A 24,951-nucleotide genomic window follows, 5' to 3' on the forward strand; every position below is an offset into this window, starting at 1 on the left:
TCTATTTCCATATCGCCAAAACTGTCTCTTTTCTCTGCCCACATCAGATTCTGCTTTTTTTTTTTTTTTTTAGTGGTCTATATGAATTTTGGGAAACCTTATGAGGAAAAAAAGCTTAAAACAATACAAGTGAAGCTTTATTTTCTTCCATCTTATTGAAAGGAATAATGTTTTTCCCCCTGGAATTTTCAGTAGAAGATGTTTTTTCTCTCCTTGTTTCTAATATTGAGACCCTCATTACTCTTAATCAAATTGTAGAATTTATGTCTCATGGTTACTACATCCTATCATAGCCTCTCCCTGTGTGGAATATTTTAGATCTGCTCTGAAAATAGTTAGGAGATTGATTACCACCTCCAAGTGAAAACACGCTCGAAAAAAATTGATCTGCTCTATTCGGCTTTCATGCAATCTTTTCCTTTTGTTGTTAAATTATTTGATATTACTAGATTCCTTTTTTAACTTTCAGCAACTAATTTCCATCTGACACCTCTACTAAAGTTGTTCTCTCGAAGGTGCCGAATGGCTTCCTCATCTATGCCAATCCAGTGACCTTTATCAAGCTACATCCCTTTCTTCTCTTAAGCATTTGACCTTTTGAGTTTACTTGGCCCTAAACACATTTGCATGAAGTTCTCCTGCACATTTTCTGTGAGATTTTAATCCCCAGTGCTCTAGCACCTTTCTGAGTGCTCTCCCTGCATGTTCCTAACTTTGGCTCTGCTTTTTCACTGTGTCTACCCCCTGCGTAGTGATTAAGCGCTACTGCTGCTAACCAAAAGGTCGGCAGTTCAAATACACCAGACGCTGCTTGGAAACTCTGTGAGGCAGTTCTACTCTGTCCTACAGGGTCGCTATGAGTCGGAATCGACTCGACGGCAGCGGGTTTGGGTTTTGTTTTGGTTTTAGCCCTTAGCGAGAGAACAGAGGAAGGGAAATCTGCTCTGGAGGCATACAGATTAAGGCTCAATTCCTGACTCAGACTTTTACCATCCGGATGGCCATGGGAAAATCATAATCTCTTGACTCCATTTATTTTTTAAAAAATAAAGTAATAAAGTCAAGGTAGGCAGTTCATGTTTTGCATGGCAATTACACAGGTTGAGATATCCAGGCAACTTTTAACTCCAGGGTCTTTCTTTTCTAGGGTCTTCATGATCCAAGATGTAGGCAGGTACTCCATCTGACTCAGTCGTCCTATCTGGGAAAATGACAACATTAATGTCCACCTTGAAATTTAGTATAAGGGTTTTTTAAAAATGTATTTGAAGTATCTACCATGCCACCTAACATTGAGTAGACACTCAGTAAATGTTAGCTGTTATTTTCATTAGTGTCGTTATTATCATTTTCCTATTGACTAATTAATGATGGCAGCTAGCATATTTTAACCTTTACTTATTAATAAATCATAGTGATGATACTTTTACATATTTATAACATGATGGTATATTGGCTTCCTTAATATTATTCCTTCCCATATTATTTTCTCCTCTAGCTATTTCCAATTTAAAAAAGAAAAAAAAAGTTACTGGCAATAAAGCTTGTGTTCCCATTCTGGTAAACGATGTACAGTGACCACAGAGTGACGTTCTTGATTTTACTGTGTATTTTATGACAAATAGTGATACTACACACCCAGAAAATAATTTCCATTGACGCTCCCAAGTTCCAAAAGTCAAAGTGGAAATGTAATATGTCCACAAAATAATTCAGAGCAGTGTCTGCCTCATATTTGATGCTGAATAAATGTTTGCTGAGTAAGTAAATTAATGAATGATTCAGGACAGCCCAACTATATCAGGTCATATTTTATACCTGGTATTCATTTAATAAATTTTTATTGAGCACTTTCTATGTGCCAAGTACCATTGTAGGATCTGGGAATACCAAAGTGAACATAACAATATCTCTGTCCTCATGAAGCTTACATTCTGGTGATGAAAGATAGGCGACAAACAAATTTTTTAAAATATACACATCTATCTATATTATATGTATTTTTTTATCAGATGTGATAAGTGTTACGGGCAACCACAAATCAGGATAAGGGCAAAGGGCATGCATAAAGTGCATGGAGTATATCAATTATTATATAACAACATATCTGAAATCTTAGTGACTTAAAGTAACAACGCTTTTATTTATTCAGAATTCTGTGGGTCAGCTATTTGAGTTGAGCTCAGCTGGTTGATTCTTCTGTTGGTCTCATCTAGGGTCATTCATGAGGTTGCAGTCATCTGGCAGTTCAACTGAGGCTGGATGGCCTAGAATGTCCTCACTCATTTACATGTCTGATGGTGGTGGTCTCTGATCCTCCGTGAAGCTGGTCTGGACTACCTCACTTGATGGTATTACTACAGGGTAATAAGAGTAGAAGCTGCAAGACCTCTTAAGGCCTAGGCTTGGAAGTCATACAGTGTCACTTCCATTGCATTCTTCTGATCAAATTAAGTCACAAGTCTTACCCAAATTCAAAGGAATGCTGGTAGACTCCACCTCTTGATGGGAAGAATTATATAGAATTTGTGACCATTTTTATCCTACTACAGATGGAAAGTTACTATCTTATGTTGGAAATTCAGTGACATCTTTGACAAGATGGCATGTGAGTAGAGACCTATATGATGTAAGGGACATGCAGTGTGGACATCTGGGGGGGGGGGTTATTCCAGGCTGAGGAAATAGGCTGCACAAAATTCCAAGGTGGGACAATAAGGAAGTCACTGTAGTTGGAAATGATTGGGCAAAGGCAAGTTTGGTAATAGATGAAAGGAGGGAGGCAGTGAGGAACCAAACAGTGTAAGACCTTGTGACCATTGTATGGGTTGTGCCTTTTACTCTGAGTGAGTTTGTAAGGGCCATTGTAAAGAGTTTTGAACAGAGTTGCATGATCTGACATATATGCCAAAAGGGGCTCTCTGCCTGCTGTGTTCATATTGGAGTTAAGGGTGTGTGGCTAGAATGAAAGCAATGAGCCCACTGAGGAGACTATTGTTATACTCCAGGCAAGAGATGATGGTGGTTTGGAATAAAAGGGCAGAACCGACAGCATTTTCTGGCATAATCTGTAGAGCCGATAAGGCAGAAAACATGTTCTTGGATTGTGTGTTATTTGGTGTTCCTAAACTGATTGTCAGCTTCTCTAAGAGAGAAACTACATTGTTGTTTTATGTATCTTCTACCTCATCTGGCATTTGATAAGCACTGACTAAATACTTATTGACTGGTTAGTGAAGACTCAGGTCTGGTTGCTGGATTGAACATAATCATCATAGGATGCTGATTCTTTCAGAGTTCACCATCAAATGATATTTGAAGATAAAAAAACAAATAGATGAGCCTATTAAGATCTGTTGATACTCTTTATATTACATCTCTGCTATAAGCTGAAGGGCAGCAGATGAGTTAGAGCTAAGAAAATCTGGATCAAACTCAGTATTAAAAGTCATCCCTTGAAATGTAAATAATTATTTAACTAACTAAATAGACATTTATCACTAAGTGCCTACTATGTGTAAAAAATGGAAACCCTGGTGACATAGTGGTTAAATGCTTTGGCTGCTAACCAAAGGGCCAGCAGTTTGAGTCTGCCAGGCGCTCCTTGGAAACTCTATGGGGCAGTTCTACTCTATCCTATAGGGTCACTATGAGTTAGAATCGACTCGACGGCACTGGGTTTGGTTTTGGTTTGGATGTGTAAAAAAATCCTCACAACTGGACAAATAAGCAACATCATAATAAACAGAGAAAAGTTTGAAGTTGTCAAGGATTTCATTTTAGTTAGATCCACAATCAATGGCCATGGAAGCAGCAGTCAAGAAATCAAATGGCACATTGCATTGGGCAAATCTGCTACAAAAGATGTCTTTAAAGTGTTAAATAGCAATGACGTCACTTTAAGGACTAAGGTGCACCTGACCCAAGCCATGGTGTTTTCAGTCACCTCATATGCATGTGAAACCTGGACAATGAATAAGGAAGGCCAAAAAAGAATCAATGCCTCTGAATTATGGTGTTGGCAAAGAATATTGAATATAGCATGGACTGCTAGAAAATGAACAAATCTGTCTTAGAAGAAGTACAGCCAGAATGCTCCTTAAAAGTAAGGATGGTGAGACTTCATCTCATATACTTCGGACATGTTGTCAGGAGGTGTCTGTCTCTGAAGAGGGACATCATGCTTGGGAAAGTAGAGGGTCAGCAAAAAAGAGGAAGAACCTCAATGAGATGGATTGACACAGTGGCTGCAACAATGGGCTCAAGCATAACAATGATTGTGAGGATGGCACAGGACCAGCAGCATTTCGTTCTGTTGTACATAGGGTTGCTGTGAGTTGGAATCAACTCGACAGCACATAACAACAATGTGTGTAAACAGCATATCAGGGATTCAAACAAGGTGCAACTCTCCTCAAAAGCACTAATATTCTAGTGTGTCATGGAGAGTGTTAATTTCATAAATGAGGAAAATTTATCAACTAACATTGTAGTGTAGGAGGAGGACTTAATAAGTGTAGAGGAATTTAGATAAGTTCTAAGTGTAGACTGTTTCTGGAACTAGTTAATATCTAGATAAGAAATTGGAAATCTGGGGTCTGGTATAGAGGGGCTACTCTTATATCCAGGCCCAGTAACATAGTGAATAATAAATATTCTCCTGGTGGTGGGAAAGTGCAGTCTTCTAGATCTCATACCAATGAATTAAGTATATGTGCTCTTTGTCAGTGTTATTGTTTTTACAGTAAAATACCTGTATTAGTATATAGTTATATATACAAACGTTATGAGAATTAACATAAAAATAACTTTGAACCATGATCTTCCATTGAATCAAACTACAGAGGATATCATTTTTTTTGGAAGGAAACAGAGCTTGTAATTCTTACCCATTATTGTGTTTTTAGAATTTGAAATTTTAAGATTTATATTATCCCAAATAGTGAATGACCTCACCAAAGAGATGTGAAATGTTTTACACCATTAAAAATTGGTTAAAAAAATAGATGTTTTTCTTCAATGTGTTATATGGTATATTACTGGGAAAAAAAAAAAAAAAAACAGAACGTAGACCATAAACAGAGCATGGCAGCCTATCTTATTTATTTATTTTATCCATTAGTAACATACACTTTATTAAAGCTGTGACGCTGGTGCCACAATGTACATGAGGGTAAATAGGGACAACACTGAGATCTTCTTATAATGTCATAGGACATGTACATTGCATTTTAAAATAGATTACAATTAAAAATTAACATTTAAAAAAGAAATCCCTAGTCTGGAAATGAGAAGAGCTGCATTCTCCTAGCTTTGCTTCTAACTCTATAGCTTAGAATAAGTTTCCTAAATTCACTGCACTTCCCTTTCCTCAACTATAAAACAAAGTGGCTGGGATAAATCCATGGTTCTCAACACTGACTGCACACTAGAATCACCTGGGAAGTGCTTTAAAAAGTAAGAATGGCCAGGCCCCACCCCAAGGTTTACGTTTTAAAGCTCTCCAGGTAATGCTAATGTACAGCAAATGTTGAAAACCAGTGGGCTAGAAGATCACTGAGGTCACTTTTAGCAAAACTCTCTAATTTCATGATTTACTTTGTTTTGACATAGTAACAGTTGCTAGAGATAACAATGTTCTTTAGTATTTGCAATGCTCATGAAAACTAGAATTACCCCCGAAGACTGTTTCAACTCAAAATTGGGAACATTTTCTCATCTGTACTCTAAAGTTTCTGAATTATAAGGATAATTTACACCAAGAGTCAGATATATGCCATTCCTTTGGGTGTGACATATAAATGAAAAATAATATAGTCACCTAATTCTTAAACATGAGCTATGTTCATTATTGGGAAACAAGCACTCTCTTTCCACACACATACGATGTGAGGGCAGTGTGTAAAATGCTTTAAGAATTGCTATTATACCTAAAGATCTTAAATAAATGGATCATTAATTTCCTAAAAGTTAATAAACTTTCTAAAATGTATAACTTACTGATAATAAATAATTTGTACACTGACTTATTGTGAAGCAGAATAGGCAGTTTTTTAAAAACTGATTCAAGCGCGATATCTATGTATGTGTTGACATTTCAAAAATTAAAGTGTGATTTTTTAAACAGTTTTAAAATGTATCACTATAACTTTTTGCTATCAGCTTTTTACTAAGCAATTTTTCACTGAAGGGAGCAGATAACGTTCCCTTTAATTTTAAATGCTAGAGATTATAGTCACATGCTTTATTATTTAAAGCTACCATGAAGCCCAGAACTGATCCATATACTGATATGTAGAAAGACACTGTGTAACTTCCTAAGAAATTGGGGAAAAGCCTCAGATAAATATTAAACTGGGAATTAATAGATTTTGTGTCTTATATTTTACAGAATTCTGTGTTTGGAGGTACATAGCTTTGAATACTTGGGACAGGCAGACTCATTCCTTCTTTTAGCTAGCCTAATAATAGAGAGAAGGAGAAAAGGTACAGATGACAGCTAGCAGCTAACATGGGTGCATGTAGGTGTAGCCAACAAAGAGTGTGCTGGTTTTATAGAATTTCTACAGACCTAGCTATTTTTGAAAAGTATTTAAAATATGACTTAATGCCTAGAAAAGATTCTATAAAAAATAAATATGTGATTTCCAGTATAATACATATGTCTGTACTATCATTCTGTTTTTGCTTCTGACATTGTCAGTTATTCTTATAATATCTATAATATTCATACATATTTTACTGTATTTGTTTGTCCTATTGATGACAACCTAGACTTAATGACAAAGTACAATTTACAGATATACCATTTATTATAGCATGCAAAATCATGACATTGGAAGACTAATGTGACTGCTGGAATAGTCCACATGTTTAAAAACCTTGTTCTGTGCAGACTGGGGAGCTGTTCTGGTTCACATCAGCTCTACCACGTATCAGTTTGCTTTACAAGATCTCCCTGAAATCAATCAGACGCGTGTGCCATGCTTTCAAAGAATTTTGTACAGTAGGAATAAGCTATGAAGAGTTTGGAAATAAAAGCAATACATAATACAGGAGTTGTAATAGTAGTGATATGTATGCTTGCAATTAAAAAACTAATTTGTGAGAGTTTTATCTGATTTGAAAATATCAAGAGGCTTCATGGAACAATGGAAAATTTAGAATCTGAGTGACATCACATTTCTTATTGTTCAATTCTTGGGAATGGCTAAATGCAGTAGTGGGTCTTACCTTCCCTCTACCCAGAATCTTCTATTCTACACAACTGCTACAGAGTCTCATGCTGTTCTCCTATCATATGCATTCTTTTGTGTTATATATCTTCTATTAAACTGGGAAGAGCATGTCAAGCCATACTCAATTACTCGTATAATATTATACATTAACTTAACGAAATAAAATCAGTGAAGAGATAACAGTTCTAAAGAAAGGGAAGGACAGAGGTGACATGTCCTCAAGAAGGTACACATGAAAAAGGGCTCACTGAGAAGATGAGAGGCATTTCTTGTTTCTGGAGAGCATGAGACTAAAAGATGAACCAAAGGTTGGAGTTAAAAAACAGTGTCACTTACTTCAGTTTTGCCTGGGGCTGGGCAAAGTCAGCAATGTAATCACTGTTCAAAGTAAGATAAATTGACCTACTTTTCTAAGGATGTCATATCAAATTTACATGATCTTCAGAGTCTAGCAATGTTATTGCCATGAACATAGACTTTTTAGCTGACACTTAGTCACAGTTTAGTGATGCTAACATTGTCTTTAGTAAATAAACTCTTATTACATGGATGTAAATATACAACTTCGTTTCATATGAGGTCTTAATTTTTTTTTTCTTGTTAAGCCATTGAATTGGTTTATTGGTAGTAGCCACATAATGTTAAAAGTGCTTATGCTGGACCCCATCTTGAAAGCACAAATACTGCATTAAAGTAAAGCTGCCATCAGGATGAATAATGCAGACTTATGTTTTAAAACATGTCAGATTCTCTTAAATGTATCTTCTTTAAACTTTAATCAGCTAAGATAAATGTTTTTCATTTCACCTTAACTGTTTGTTATAAGGAGATAAGAAACAGACAACTAATGAAATAAATTGATGTGCTACTATGGTTAGGTAGATTTACAATTTATTAGTGTTGTAGTGGAAGGTATAACTGATTTTTTTTTTTGAAGATTTGTCATGGTTGCATGAGAGCATGAGAAAGAAAGAGACCTATCGAGTTTTAAAATGACTAATATTTAGAAGTACTTAGGTGAACTTGAGTGTAATTTTTATGTAGCTCTCCCCAAATACATTGTATTGCTTCTTAGAATAAGTTATAATTAAGAATATATTGAGTCATAAATATTAAAGCTATTGAATCATGAATATTAAAAAAAGGTATTGCTTCTAGAAATGAAAAAGGGTAGTGTAAATTATATGCTGAGCTCAACTTGGAAGTTCAGCTGTCACAGAGCAGCCCTCTCATTGGAATCTCTCAGAAATAGATTGCCTGCATATTTAACCCAATAGCTTTAGGCATTCCGAGATGGAGAAGGTGAAATCAAAAGCACCATCTCAAAATTAACATCAAGCTGTGTGTTTTTCTCTTCTTCATGTTTTCAAGTCACTTTTAACATGGATAGTAACTTGGTTTGAAATTTAAACACACACACACAGTTTTGCTAGCTGGAGAGTTTCTGTGCCTGGGGGAGGGTTGGTGGCAATTGGTGCATTCAGTTTATAACACGTGTAATGATAATTAAGTTGATTGGTTGAATTGTATAGCTTTTTTTTTTTTCCCTTTTCTTATTTTTCCTGTAGAGTAGCTCAGCTGGGGGTGGAAGGGTTCTCCCACACCTTCCCCCCTACCAAGAAAATGTAGGTTGATACCATTTTTATTGTTCTACTGGGGTGGAAAATAAACCATATGCTTTAGCATTTTGAATGCTTAAAGCAAGTAGAAAATTGAACCAGGAGCCTCTTTTCCCTCCACCTACTGGACTTTGGGGTGGGCTTATTCCTCCAAATGTTCTAACAGACTTGGCATTAGCTTCTTTCTGCCCCAGGGCAGAGAGAGGGGTGAGGGGAAGACAGGTCAAGGACTTCAGAGGCGAGTTGGGCTGAGTGAAGTATGGAGTGGGAAGCTTGCCTCTGAAACCCACCCCTCCCCTGGATACCAGGCAAAGGCAATGAGAATCAGAACCAGCTGATGCCGCTGCTGCTGCTTCCCGTTTCCAGGGTGAAAATTTCACAGCAGCTAATTCTAAAGGGAGGAAAAATCCCTAACCAGCAGCGAAGATCCTATCTCCCAGCCCAAGCAATGTAACCTTTCAGGCAGGCTTTTCAGAGACATCCGCATTTTAAAAGCCAGCATTCACGGTCCAAAATACGGGACAAGAATCATAGCTGGTATGAAAATATGAAAAGCCTCTTTACACCCTGAGTGTTTGAAACGATCCGATGAGCATAGGAAGTGGCTGCCAACGCTCTGGCGGCTGCTCGTGCCGCCGCCGCCGCCGTTTCTGGCAGAGGGCTGGACAGAGCTAGTCCAGGTTTCAGCACCGCCGGCGCTGGACAGCTCTCTGAACGCCGCACCGCCGCCTGCTTGCTTTTTCCCACTCTGGCTTTGCATTACTGGAAATGCATCTAAATTACGTCCTGTTCAACAACAAGTAGATTTTTTTTTTTTCCTGTACGGGAATTACAGTAGACGATTCTCTCAAATAAACTGCATTTTATTCTTTACGGATTTGGCCGTCAGGCGTATTTATCCCGATCTCCCCCCCTTTGCAGGAACGAGTCTTTGGGAACGTGGTCCACCCAGGGATGTAAAACTGTGCTTACCGATGCATCCCATACGAAATGCTTATGTGATCGTCTCTCTACCTTCGCCATTTTGGCTCAGCAACCTAGAGAAATAGTAAGTAACAAAGGGAAAACACGGGTTTAATGCAAAGGCAGGGACATCGTGGCGAGTGTTTCTCCAGGGAACTGCATTTTAAATGGGAAAATGGAAAATGTTGCAGGGTGGCAAAATTGGGTTCATCTCCTCCTTAGCTACAGTGGCTTGGTGAAATGAATTATAACTAAATTCTACTCAGTTTTATGCCTTCTAACTTGAAATTTCTGCAGTATAATTTTGAGGGTGTACTCTAATCATATTACTAATATGCTACAAACTTTCAAATAAAAATAATTGCCAACTTAACCTTTATTTTAAAACTGAAAAGCTGTTCTGGGGAATTTGTGAAAATACCACTGGTAGTAGAATAAAGACCCCAGGCACTATAGCCAAACACACTGGATATCTGCATTGGATATTTTCAGTACAGGTTTTCTGAGGGTGTCCTTGAATATATCTATATATATTTTTAAATCAAATGAAGTTTTCATGAAAGCACAGTCTGTCAGAAACTGTAAAATCATTCCTTAAAAGTGGGCAGGTTTGTAAAACTAGTTTTAGGAAGAAAAAGCTATATAGAACTGTCTGTAAGAAAAACAGTACACTCATCAAATGTATTTTAAGAAGTTGTTTCAAAAACTGAAATACTGAAAAATAATTTTTAATATAAATGTGACTTTCTGCCTAAATTTGGCCTAAACATGCATCACTCTTTTTGCTTATTCTGATGATAAAAAAAATAACTTAGTATAATTTTATGTGCAAATCTAAGGACTTTGGAACACACTTGATCTTAGAATGTATTTCTTCAAACTTCCAAAATTAAAAATATGAAAAATATTTTATTAGTTAATGGCACGCTAGTATCTAAAAGAAAGAAACCTCTCAGATAAGTGAATGCTATAATCTTTATGTATGTTTTAACAGATATAAGGCTTACTTTTCAAGGTCACGTATTTGGGGAATGATACTGGCATTCTAAAAATTATTTCTATATATTTTGTTTATGGAAAAATCATGAAATATAAGGTCTTGCATTTGAAATTTGATATGCTTCTCTATTCTTAGAGGCCAAGCAAGTGAAATTAAGTGAGAGAATACTTAGAACAAAGTTGTCAAAAGTCAAAAAGTTTGAAAATTTTACAATATTCATATACCAGATTTGGCTAACATAATGGTCTGTACATGGGAGGATTAAGATAAATTTTATCAAAATACATATTGTGAAATGACTGGACTGTAGTTAGTTGAAGAAAAAATGAATGCTGCTTCAAATTTCAGCTAGAGAACAATTTTAACATGTGAATGTTGACCAAGTAATAGTTTCTGTTCTTTGTTTTAGAAAACAGTAAGTAGATAATATACCATAATCAAGCATTTACAACTCTAAGACTTTTATTAGTTCACAGTGGGAGAGAGGGGAGAGCTAGAATTAGTCATTTTAGTGGTTGAGAATATGGGAACAGAGTGGGTCCATGGGTAATTATTTGATAACTACCACTGTATTGACTATTTTTGAGTGATAAGTTAGCTTTGCTAAGTTTAGAAGTTATTTTAATTTATAATTTTTTTTTTCATCTTTCTTTTTTGTCCAATGTACAGATCATGGAATCCTCTGGTACACCTTCAGTCACCCTGATAGTAGGCAGTGGCCTTTCTTGCTTGGCCTTGATTACCCTAGCAGTTGTCTATGCAGCATTATGGAGGTATGTAATCAACTGACACTTGAAATAGAATGCTCAATTGTTCAGAGTTAAATTAGAGAATGTGATAACCATGGTATGTCTCCTGTCTTCTTAATTTACTGAAAGCTGTATTTTTACAGCAGTTATAATTGTAATTGAGCTATAAAAAATGAGCTGTGTTTACCTAATTTTTCTGTCTATATTTGCCTATGGTGGGAAAATAAACAAAACACACACACGAACACACACACACACACACACTTTTCTTCTCAAATGATGCTAGCTTTTCAACAAGTCCTTACCCCAAAGCCTGGTACTCTTATACCCCATTTTCAGGTCTATGTGTGGGTTCCATTTAACCCAATTGCTATTGAGCCTGAGTTTAATTGGAGTATGTAGTCAAATTATTTTATCTGTTATGGAAGTATGGTCTCCAGATTCTTAAGTTTTGAACACATGCTTTCAATATGTCTTAGGCAATGACTGAAACCTTCTGTGAGACTGAAGCACCAACATAATGCCACTGCTCTAGAAAAGGCTCTTTGTTGAGTGTCTCCAATAAATCAGATTTTGACAAATTGATTAAAGGGAGTCAGAAAAAAAATACACAAACAAGGAAAAAGGACTGAAAATTTTTGTATTATAATATTTGAAATTGTATCTGTTTGATATTATACAAAAAATTACTATTTTCTAAGATTTGGAAACCCTGGCACACCTTGGAAACCCTATGGATCAGCTCTACTCTGTCCTCTAGGGTAGCTATGAGTTGGAAATGGACTCGACGGCAAGGGTTTTTTGTTGGTTTGTTTTTGTTTTTTAACACTTGTGAGGTTTAATATATCTGCTCACATAATGACAACCTGTACATAACCACATGACCAACCTTTCTAATGGATTTCTAAAATTTTAAACGTTAAACATTTTTATATCCATTCGATTATTAAAAATGTTTTTAAAACATATTACTGTGTTAGGGGATAGATAATTATCCATCACTTGTTGAGTGTTTGCAATATTAAAATTGCATAAGTAAATGTGGTTTCTGCTTCAGAGATCTGCCAGCCCTGGTAAGTAAAAAATTAAGATGAAAAAACAAATCAGTTGAAATTAATTATAATTTAATAAGGAAAGGCCATTTGATTTAACATCTTTGTTTTCTAAATTATTGTTTTTCCATTATATTTTTTACTCTTTGAGGATAAAAATTAATTTTCAAAGACTATTTAAATTGTCAAAGATACTGATAATATTCATGCTTCGTACCAAAGCAAAATATGTACACCTTCTGGGCCCATTGGTGCAGGTATATAATAGAGGTTCTCCTTTCTGGTAAAGGAGTTACCTGGTAGGGAAACACTGACAAATTGGGACAGTCTGATGAAGCCCTGGTGGCATAGTGGTTAAGTGCTCCAGCTGCTAACCAAGAGGTCAGCAGTTCAAATCCACCAGGTGCTCCTTGGAAACTCTATGGGGCAGTGCTACTCTGTCCTATAGGGACACTATGAGTCAGAATCGACTCGACAGCAGTGGGTTTGGTTTTGGGTTTGGATGAAATATGGCCTATCCTAGAAAAAGAAAACAACACTTCATTAATCTAGGCCTGGCATTGTAGGCAATAAAGTCATAGGTTTAGGGCACAGTCAAGTAGGCATCGTCCTGGTAATATAAGAGCAAGATGGGCAAAGGCTGGAGGAGAACTTTTTCTCCCACAGTTGCCTGAACTGCACTTTCTGAAAAATGAGGCAGTGTCTCAGGGGCAGGATATTAGGTAATCACAATAGCATCATAACTTATACTCACTGAAGTATTTAGAACAACATTCCATTTCTTAGCACTTAGGGTTCCAGCACCATTAATTCTGCCTTCCTCTTAGCCTTGAATACAGAAGGCTAACCATACAACAAACACTACCAGTATAAATGACAGGTAAAATTTATCAAAGAAATACAGAATTAATTAGTCCATAATAAAATTTTCTTTTACCGGGAAAATCATCTACAACAGTAGTTTTCCAGGAACTACTAATAACCCTTGACATGAAATTGAGAAATATAGAGGAAAGTATCAAGAAGCAACGCAAATCTGAGTTCTTTAAGTTTAGCAGTCATAGACCCACTGTCTACTTTTCACATTGCTCAAATGTGTGTGTCTAGTAAAACGGAAGAATTGAAGTAATCTTAATAGTTTGATAGAAGTGTCAAGACTCATGAATTATTAAGCGAATCTTGTAGCATTAATCATTTAGTGCATTTTACAAATATCAAATTTATCTTGTAATATTACTGTTTGGTAATAAGCATGTTAAGACACTATCACCCTTTTTTTCTGACTAGAAAGTTGAAAGTTTTTTATTTTTTAATGATTTATAAAATGTACAAGTATAAGAATTATTTTATATATGTAATGCTCTTTTGAAATTGGCTGGTGTTCCATTTAGCTTGTCAGAAACAGCACACAAAGTTATGTCCTCTCTATCTCTCAATGGCACTGGGTTTTTTAATCTATAATTACGTTCAGTAGAGTTATATTGTTACATCAATGAGCAATTGAGCATGTCCTTTTAATAAGCGCGCTGAAATTATGTATTGATAATTTTCGTTTCAAACATCACGCATGGCATACAAAGTTTTAAAAGTTGAGGCATTTCACAGCAACTTTTTAGGCCACAATCTGTCTTAACATTGATGAAAATGGAACTAGCTAAAGACTCCTCGGAGCAGCCAGTTCTGGGTCTGTTATTACCATGATTTTCCTATTTACGGAGTAAATAATATCGCTGAAACCCTTTTAATAATGTCATCTGTGTGCTTGTGATATTGTAAAAGCCATTAACATCATATAAGGGATCAATTTTGTGCAGCCATTAAACTTTTTGTTATACCCCCACCTCCAAAAATGGGACAGTTTAAATTTGATCATACCTTTGGTGTTCCAGTGTGTGGTTTATTATGTTGTTAGCTTCTGATGATGTGGGGATGAGGTTAAGCAATACTTGAGGCCATTTTGTGCAAGACTCAACTTACCCAACAAAGGTTAGCCCTATTTGGGTTTGTTTCATGACGAAAGAAGTTTCTTTTATATTATAAAATCTGGGTTTTTTTTTCCTCTTGTTTTTGTTTTACTTTCTCATCTGAAATATTGGATGATATGTGGCACTTCTGTGTAAATACTCTTCAAAGACAGAGATTTTTACCTTCCAAAGAGTGCCTCCAGATCTTGGGCACTTCCATCTAACACTGCACAGGAGAGCCCACACCTGCTGCCGAATACGATTCTATGTCCTAATACAGATTGAGCAGGCTCAAACAACAAGTACAAGCGTGTCTTTTTGTTACTGCCACTCAGAGATTTACCACAGGGTACAGTAAAGTAAAATGCTGTCACCCTTCGAGGGCAAACAGCTGCTAGAACATTTGATTCTGACTAGTTTCCTCCGTGGCTTACGTTCTTGGTGCACTTAAAAAATTATACAATAAACCGTATATAAACACTTCTTCATAAGGGTAAAATATGGCAAGTGCCATGTAATTTTCCAGTCTAATGGTAAATTATTATAGGCCGGACTAGTTTTTAGAGGTATTCTTTTTTTTTTTTTTTTTTTTGGACCAATTATTCAGGAAAAGAAAAATATAAAGAGTAACAGCCTGACTACATAAAAATGCTTGAATGCGTGAACTGGTGGATGAAAAAAAATGTTCATGGCTTTATGAAAATCATGGCACCTTTCTCCTAGTAATCACAAGGGATACTTTTGAATCTGTGTGGGTTTTCATTTTTCAGTTCTCAGAGTTTCTGTTGGTTAATTTACATGACAATACTTAACATATTGTATACATGCATATATATATGTATATTATAAAGGTACATTATACTAACTGACATATTTCAAAATATTTCTAATTTCTAGTAAAAAAATTATACTGAAAACAGATGTTCAACTCAAACTCTGTCAGATATGCCATGTTGTCTACACAAATGTCTAAGGAAAAAGTAATTCTTAAGCCCACTTTCACATACCATGCCACCGTACAGTTGAGTCTCTAAAACAATATTTATTTAAAAAGCTTTTTTTCATATTTTTCTCCTGTAAAGGCTATGTTTTAGTGTTTTGTTTTTCTAGATGAGCCTCACCAATTTTCACAATATAGAATTCTGCACCTTTCTGTTGAATTTTGAAGTTGCACACTCTTTCTCTCTCTGCCTAGGTACATACGCTCTGAGCGGTCCATAATTCTGATTAACTTCTGCCTGTCTATCATCTCATCCAACATCCTCATACTGGTTGGACAGACTCAGACGCATAATAAGGTATGACTGGTAAATATTTTAATTCCCTTTGTGTGTTTGTTTTGACATAAAGTTGGTTATTGATCATCTAAATATTTATTCTAGATAAAATGGAGTGCTGATAAAATTATTCTTAAAAACCAAATAATCTTCTTGGCTCCTGAATAAAAGTATTATCTATTACAGTCCAGGAATATAGTCCTTGGCTTCATTTTCTAGGCGTTGAGCAGATGTTTTTAATAATAAAGATAGTGTTTGCTAAACATTATATGAAAGCTCCATGAGTTCAAAGCCTTGGGACATCAAAAGCACAAATTTTGACTTATTATCCTAATTGTAATAGGATTGCCTGTGTTTTGGTCTAATTTATTAACATACTGATTCTTTAAAGGCAGCTATAAATTGCTTACAAGAGTAGCATTGCTCTTGAAAATCTACTAAAAAAATGTCTATAAGCAACACTAAAAGAGAGCATTAAGTGAAAGCTACTCAAGGTTTTATGCCTTTTAATTTTTTTTCCTTTACCAAAAAATATTAGATACTTTACCAATAGGGGAGTTTAACTGCCTAGTCATTTTTAGTAGAATGTAAAAGTATAGGTCCTATTTATATGAATTGACCTGAGCTGAATGACCATGTCTTTTCCAGAAATGACTGTCAACTCTCTTTACTAAACTACTGTGAAATACAGCCCAAGAAACCCATTACAGCAATCTTAAATTAACTTACCCCAGCCTTGAAGGGATTTTGTTACACATTGCCTTGATAACTTATTTGTCAGTCAATCACATGGTTTTAGGCCTGCATTTTTTTTTAACTTTTTTTTTTTTCAAATACTAAAGCCAATAATTCAACTTTTTAAATAAGCTTTTATTTTTAAAAAATCAAATGCACTTTCAGTTGGTTCCTTTAATATGTTGGATATTCATACAACGTATATCAACCTCAAGGATGATGGGTTGTCTGTTTTGCTAATCTATATACCTGATATTGTTGATTCTCACCCAAAGAAACTGATTCTAGGTCTAGGTAGGGCTTAGGAAACTGCTTCCATGATTCTGATGAAGGTTCCTTCTTGAACCACATTGCTGGAGGGAGGCCACTAACCCTTTAAGGATAAAAGAAAAACAACAGCCTAATAAAGGGCCCTGTAGAAATTTAAAGCACTTTCATATATTTGAGTTGTTTTTTTTTTTTCTCTTCTTTCCTGTTTCTTTTCTTCTTAAAGAAAGGTGAGAGAACATAAAGTCTATTAAAATATATTCCAAGGCCACATTATAAACATTTAATATAATTTAAAATAAAGAAATACTTTTAATGAAAAGGGAAAGCAGAGGGAGATGGAATCAAAGGTGAGAGAGATGCCAGTTGGAATTGGTAGAGGAGAAATAGAAAAATACAAAATAAGCAGTAGGGGAAGAAATGAGGGTAAACCTGGGTATGAGCTGGGAAGGGAAGGAGAACCGGAGAAAGTGAGAGGGAAAGAAATAGGGCGAAGGAGAGAAGACAGGACTGTAGGTCCTCAGGACTTGTTAGATCACTCCTGTCACCCCTCCCTTTTTGGTTGTTCATTTGGGCTGAGCTTCAGACACTTTAGAAGTGCGCATTTCCTGATTAATGCCTGTTCACAATTCTTTAACCTTAAATCTCCATCCAGAAAACGAAACTTCCCTCACAATCAAAATATATCAAGCCTAGAGTCAGGTTTAGCCCATAGTTTAAGTTTTTTCCACCAAAGCTTCCCTTCCTGTTGTTTTTTACCCTCCAAACGCTCTTAAATAATTCTCATTAAAAAAAAAAAAAAAATTCTCATTAGGCAATGCAAAACTGCATGATCTTCAGTAGGAAATATGCTTTAAAAATCGTTTCATGCTGTGTGGCAAAGTTTTCACAAGTTCTAAGCCAATTAGAGAATTTTCCACAAACTTTACCACACATTTATAGTGGTCCAAATCAGTGCTGACCAATAGAAATATAATACAAGGCACAAATGCAAGCCCCACATGTAACTTAAAATTTTCCATTGGCCACATTAAAAAAAAGGTTTTTAATATAAAATTAATTTTAGTAACTTAATATACCCCAAATTCAACATATATTCAATATGAAAATTATTAATATGCTTTTTTTTTACAATTTTTTTATATTTTACACCTACAACACACCTCAATTCCAACTAACTGCATTTGAAGTGCTCAATAGGCACACGCATCTAATGACCGCCATATTGGACAGTGTGAGTCTAAACTGTAACTATTTTCAGGAGCTAAACTAGTCTCAAGAAATTATATCCTACCTACCCATTTTGGCCTTCTCAGAGTTCCAGTGTCCTTTTTAATGAAAATGTGTTTTTGATATCCATGAACATTGTGAATATGCCCCCAAAGATAGGATAAGACAAGTCTAGTTTTACTTTTTGTTTCTGGTTATGAGGAATGGCCGGTATGTGCTTATTATCTTTAAAAAAACAAAAACATTTAGCTTGATTTGGCTCTCCTCAAGTAACTAACTGTTGGATGGATTTCACATGGGTTTGGAGCCTTAGTGGTTCTATTCCAGATTGACTATGCTAATTTTTGCTGCTCCAGTTATTGATACTTGTGGAGAGGGATGGGTTGTGGGTGGTGGTGATGATAAAGAAAATGAGAAATTACTGGTTTTCTCTCATGCTATGTTAATTTTGCTTTACTAGCTCTGAGTAGATAAACTCACAAGCCTAACGGAATTCACTATGAAGTGACTGAGAAAGGAAAAAAAGGGAGAAACTGCGTTTTTACTCTTAGTCACTCTCAGCCATATCGAGTTTCTGGGGCTGGGGATAATCGTATATTCCATTACGATGTATGTATTGAATTGAACTAAGTTGGTTCTCTTTCATTTCATAAGTGAGATTTTGGTATGTGAAAGGCTACACCTGTCTTACTGTACTTGGGAGTAATGCTTTAAAAAAAAAAAGAACAGAAAAAATTATAGAATGTCTTATCTGTACAAAGTTAGGATGACTAAATCAGGAAAGCATTAAAAAATGCATAATAGTGATCACTGGCTACTGTATTTGATTTAAGTTGTATATAGAACCAGAATTGACTCCATGGCACTGGGTTTTGTATTTTGGTTTTGGTTATAGAACCCCTTAAGCACTTGGTTAAGTGCTCAGCTGCTAACTGAAAGGTCAGCAGTTCTAACCCACCAGCTGCTCTGTGGGAGAAAGACGTAGCAGTCTGCTTCAGTAAAGATTTACGGACTTGGAAACCCTATGGGGCAGTTCTACCCTGTCCTGTAGGGTTGTTATGATTTGGAATCAACTCTAAGGCAATGGGTTTGGTTTGGTTTGGTTTGGTTTGGTTTGATTTGGTTTGGTTTGGTTTGGTTTGGTTTGGTTTGGTTTGGTTTGGTTTGGTTTGGTTTGTAGGACCCCTTTGCTGTTGTGAGCATTTTGTAATAGGTAAGTTCCTGATAAGTTTTGATTTATGCTTTAGTATTTCCTATTTGGAAAAATGGAAACATTTGAGAAAGATTCTTGGTGAACAAGTTATTTGATACTGTCCCTGAGAGTTGTCATGGGTAAAAGCTGATATAAAAACTGGTATTTGATGCTGATGTCCAGAATAGTTTTGAAGAGTTTGTTATACAGGGATTTTTCTCTGAATTGCTTGTTGGAAATATAATTGACCTGGTTATCTCACTACTGAGTACCTCTGCTTCCTTTTGAATTTGGATAGAAACAAGGTGAAATAATCCATTGTTTAAAATATGATATATTCAATATTTTAAACCATGGATTCAATTGCTAACAGCAAAGTAAGGAATCAAATGCAATTTGTTATGTCTCTTCTTAAAATGCAATTGTAAAATTTAATTATAGCTCACATCATTATATTTTGAACTTTCTCGTGAAGTGGCATTTGATTGCCCTTTGATCTCTTTGTGCATTAAAAATTTCAACCAAGGTGTTCATGTCGCTTATTAGCAAAGGAGTTTTCTTTGCACCTTAAAAGTATGCACATATCTTTTGTTGTGATGTGTAAACTATTTTTGGAGCTACTATTTGAAAGAAAACAAAGATTAGTTTTGGAAACAGATAAATTCAGAGAATAGTATTTTTATCATATCTCCTTCTTCCCAAAGACTTAGAGGTGATTTATTATATTAAAACATTGATAGCATTCTTCTTAACCAACCAGAGCTAAACTTGGTAAAACTCTTGGGGTTTTTTCGGTTAGGTAATGGTAGCTACCCAAGGTGTTGAAAATATTATTCTCTTCCACAGCCTCACTACCAGCCTATAATGAAGGCAAACCTAAGTCCAAATTTTGTCATACATGTTGATATTATATAACCGCTGATTATCAAATCAAGAATAAAACCTATTCTGCAGGCTCAGTGAATTCCTGGGCCTTTGTCCTTTAGACATCTTGACTTCACTTTGTATGAAACTTTTCCCTGAGATGGTGTCTTAGCCTGGGTTCTCTAGAGAAGCAAAACCAGTAAAGCATATATGTATGTATATATATATATATAGAAAGAGATTTCTATCAAGGAAATGGCTCATGCAGTTGTAGAAGCTGTAACGTCCCAAGTCCATGGGTCAGGATAGAGGCTTCCCCTGATTCACGTAGCTGTAGGGGTTGGCGAACCCAAGATCTGTAGGTTGGAGAACAGGGCTGTTGCTCACAGGCTGTGACAATCCACGAATCCCAAGATTGCAGGCAAGACCACAGGTCAGCTGGTAGCTCAAGTCCTGAGAACCAGAGGTCCAATGAACAGGAGACAGCTGCAGTATGCAGAATGAGCAAAAAAAACAGAGTCCTGCCTGAACATTTGCCCTCACTCATGCAGGCCACACATCCAAGGGAACTCCCCTTCAACTGACTGGCTACTCATAGCAGATTCCATCGTGGGGGTGATCACATATTAAATCTCAATAGGGAAGTGACCACAACATCACACAACTGCCAAAACACTGAGAATCATGGCCCAGCCAAGGTGACATACAACCTGAACCATCACAGATAGATATAACAACAGTTTCAAGAGCCCTTTGGTCAGCATCAATCAGAAATACTTCTAAACCAATGGCTGGACACAGAATGATTAGGTATAAAACTATGGGCCCTATCTCTAAGAGGTATAGGATATAGGCCTCGATGGAATTGTTTGTACAAATTCATTCAAGACTAAGAAGTATTTAACTATATTAGCCAATCCACATATCTCAATGCCTTTATTTTCACCAAACTGAATTCATCAATATATCCATCATAATAATTAGACAGTATTCCAACAACAAAGACTCATCTTTTACGTCCAGCTTGGTAGTAATGGTTATCGTGACAAATACACCTAGATCAGCAGAAATTGTAGATGCCAACTCTAATTTAATGCCAACTGACCAGCCTACTGTGTGCATTCCTGGACCACGCCTAGAATTAAGGGTAAACTAACTGGTAAATACATAGTATAATACTGAGAATACCAAAGTTTTGTAAAATAAATTATAGGCATCCCAATATGCACATAAAAATTAAATATTTTGAAAAACAATAGAATCTAATCTGAGAGGAAAGTTAGACACCAGCTTCAGTCCTAAGAGACCTAGGGGCCAAGCAAAATCCTTATTGATAGATAAAGGGAAGCTTCCACATTTTTTGGTACGGGCAAACATTTCCTTAGCACTGTATAGGAGGAATTTATCTCCTGTATCTTTATGTATGGCACACTGAGTTATATAATTGGCTGTATTGTACCCCCACAGAGTTCCAAATATTCCCTAAGGGATTCTTACCACCCCCTGGTTGAGAACTTCTGAAAACTAAGCTACAGAAGATAGGTAACATGTCTCTTAGGCTAGGCCTGCCAACCCTTTTCATGGCATGACATTCATAAAGAATATTTTTACTTGTATGCTTGCTGGGGTAAACAGACAAGGCTTCTCCAGGCTGTCTGGAGAGCTGAGACAATTAGACTGCCACTCTCAAATATTAAATGTCTCAGCAAAAAATTGTTTATCCTGTCTACCCTCACTTCCCTGTCTTCTACAGGTTACTTTCTAACACAGCTTGGCTTCTGCTTACTAGCCCTTCTCTGAACCACTCTCCTTAAGGCCTCCAATGACTACCACGTTATCAAATCCAAAGGGACTTGTTCTTTCTCATCTTATTTTCAGTCCTTTTGTAATGGCAAGACCACTTCTCAATCCTTGTTAGACTAGTTCCTTTGCTTCTGAGGCACTTAACTCCTGAAATGTCTTTATTCCTCTCTGTCCATCCTTTTTGGTTTTCTTTTAGGGCTCCTCTCTCATAGCCTGCCATTAAATGTTAGTGCTTATTAAAGCTCACATTCTCTACAAAATTTTCTTACTTCATTTTGTGCTTATTTACCCTCTATAAAGATGCTTTGTTTTTGTTCTGTGGTTTATATAGAGATAATTAGTAAAGGTGGGCCAAACTACAAGGCTGTGATCATCCTAATGGAAATTTTTGTTTGCTTGTGTTAGTTTAGGGCCCTAGTGGTACAGTGGTTAAGAGCTCGGTTGCCAACCAAAGGTTGGTAGTTTGAATCCCCTAGCCGCACCATGGAAACTCTTTGGGGCGGTTCTACTCTGTCCTGTAAGGTTGCTTTGAGTCGGTATTGACTCAACAGCAATGGTTTTATTTTTTGGGGGGGAGGGGGGTGGTTTTGTGTTAGTTTTGGCAGAATTGTGCTTAAAAAAACAAAAACTACCTTGAATTTGAATACCTTGAACTCACCTGGTTCTACCATGTCCTTCTTTTGTCATAGACCCAGGTGCTTCACACATTTACTCACATGCCTGACCTCTGAAGGCATATGTGTTTTCCACTTCCCAAAAGGAATATCGAATATGTGCTTCCAGCTACCCATTTTTTCCTCCTGATACCCACTGAAACAGTGTGCCCTCTTTCCTTGAGATTTACTGCTCTACGTGCTTCCCTGGGAGGTAGCAATTACTCAGGTGGTGATGGTTAACAGCAGGCAATTTGAGCGAGATAGACCTAGGCATCCAAAGTCTGGAGTCCCTGGGTGGTACAAACGGTTAATGCATTCAGCTAGTAACCAACAGGTTGGAAGTTGGAGTCCACCCAGAAGTGCCTTGGAAGAAATGCCTGGTAATCTACTTTTGAAAAATCCACCATTGAAAACCCTATGGAGCACAGTTCTACCCTGACTCACATGGGGTCATCATGAGTCGGAATCAACTCGACTGAAACTGTTTTTCTTTTTTTTTAATTCTAAATCTGCTCGTTCTTAGTTACCTGACCTTGGGCAAGATACACAGCCTTTTTAGACTTTAGATGCTTCTTAGCATCCCTCTTACAGTGTTGTTGTCAAAGTTCTGAGAGATATCACATACAAAGTGCTTAGCCCAGTCTAGTACTTTGTAAAAAACTAGTACTTTGTAAGCACTCCTTAAATAGTAGCTGTGATTATGACAATGATGATAACGATGACTCCCAGCTGTACATCTAGTTCCAGACTTCTCTTCTGAGCTTTAAATTTCTGATGTCCAGTTCCCAGCTCACCACTAAATTCACCATGTCCCCACCCCACCGCAATCCCAAAAATTAGGTATAAATTGAGTGCATCTTCTGTAGCGTTCAACCCAGATACACAAGCTAGAACTCTGAGTCGCCCTCAGTGTCTCCATCTCCCTCACAAATAAATCTAATAAATCACACACCCGTGCCAGTTTTAACCTCAAATATTTACAGAATCTAGTTTCTTGCCTCAGTCAGGCAATCATCACCTTTACTAGTATACTGCTTCCAGCGTCATCGAATGCACTCTCTACACTGTGGCCAGAGAGATCAAGTGAAAATTCAGCCCTGACCACTGCACTTCCCTCTGTCAGCATTTATTGTTGTTCCATCTCTTACAAAAGTGGTTTTTAAGTTGAGCTCAGACACAAATAGTGAAACAGACTTCACTTAAGTATGAAGATCGCTACTGATGGCTTTTTCCACATTAATATGTTGGAGTTCAGTATTAAATTTTACTTGAGAAAAGCTCTGCAGCTACAAAGCTGGAGAAACCACAGAACTATAACCTGACCCACACTGACATCTCCATCCTCCCTCTTATTGTTCTCCAACTTTCATTTTACAACACTAGCCACACCAAATTGCTCATTTTATCAAAAAGCACTCTATGGTTTCTTGTTCCATGCTGCCCTTCGTGCTGGAAAACTGTTTCTCTTCCCCCACTTCACTTGACATCACAAGTCTTCATCTGGCTCCTGCTCGTTCTCTGGCATTCATCTCATTTCTTTCCCCCTATAGGAAACTCTCTTACATCCTCCACTCTTAGGTACAGCTGCTCTGGAGCTCAGTGAATCCCAATGCATGTGTACCGTATTGTATTATGATACCCATTTCCAACAAGACTATGTACTTCTTAGGGCAGATCTGTAAACTGTTGTCATCAAGTCAATTCCAATTCATAGCGATCCTATAGGACAGGGTAGAACTGACCCGTAGAGTTTCCAAGGAGCACCTGGTGGATTTGAATTGCCGACATTTTGATTAGCAGCCATAGCTCTTAACCCCTATGCCACCAGGGTTTCCTTTTAGGGCAGAGCTATGTTATATTCCTTCTTAACCTCGTTGCCCAGCATGTAGTCTGATTATAGTAAGCATAGCATAATTGCTGACTGTATGAATTAATGAATGGATTTATTTGAATCCATAATTTGGTCCTATACTTATGGAGCTAGTATGGAACATCAGTTAGTTTTACCAGGATTAGGCTCCCCTGCTCTAGACAGAATCTAAGCCAATATGGTGATAAAACTATTTTCCTCGGGCCTGCTTTAAGCTGTAAGTGATTAATAGCTTTAAAGGCAATCTGGTTCCTGGATTTTAGTTAAGGGGATTCTAGAATCTAACAAATATGAGCTTACTTACTTGATAAGTCACACAAAATAATGTTTATAAGTTTCAAAAGAAATGTGCTTATGTATGATTCCTCTCATAAAAAGAATGCCCTGGCCAATAATGTCTCAGATGTGTGTTTATTAGGTTTGAAATGTGTGCATGATCCTAATGGCTGAAGCTAAAGTTCCCTGTAGAGAA

The 24,951-nt window shown here is 36.6% G+C and overlaps 1 protein-coding gene across 8 annotated transcripts in view; it reads left to right on the forward strand.

Moving 5' to 3' along the window:
- ADGRB3 (adhesion G protein-coupled receptor B3) overlaps positions 1 to 24,951 on the forward strand; it is a 792,372-nt gene that overhangs the window by 624,493 nt on the left and 142,928 nt on the right. For all 8 annotated transcript variants that reach the window (XM_049895042.1, XM_049895022.1, XM_049895052.1 and 5 more), the window contains 3 exons: positions 9,779 to 9,905; positions 11,490 to 11,593; positions 15,781 to 15,883. In XM_049895042.1, coding sequence (XP_049750999.1) covers positions 9,779 to 9,905; positions 11,490 to 11,593; positions 15,781 to 15,883 — 334 coding nt within the window. The remainder of the gene's footprint in view (positions 1 to 9,778; positions 9,906 to 11,489; positions 11,594 to 15,780; positions 15,884 to 24,951) is intronic.

Source organism: Elephas maximus, chromosome 1, assembly GCF_024166365.1.
Source record: "Elephas maximus indicus isolate mEleMax1 chromosome 1, mEleMax1 primary haplotype, whole genome shotgun sequence".
NCBI lineage: Eukaryota > Metazoa > Chordata > Mammalia > Proboscidea > Elephantidae > Elephas > Elephas maximus.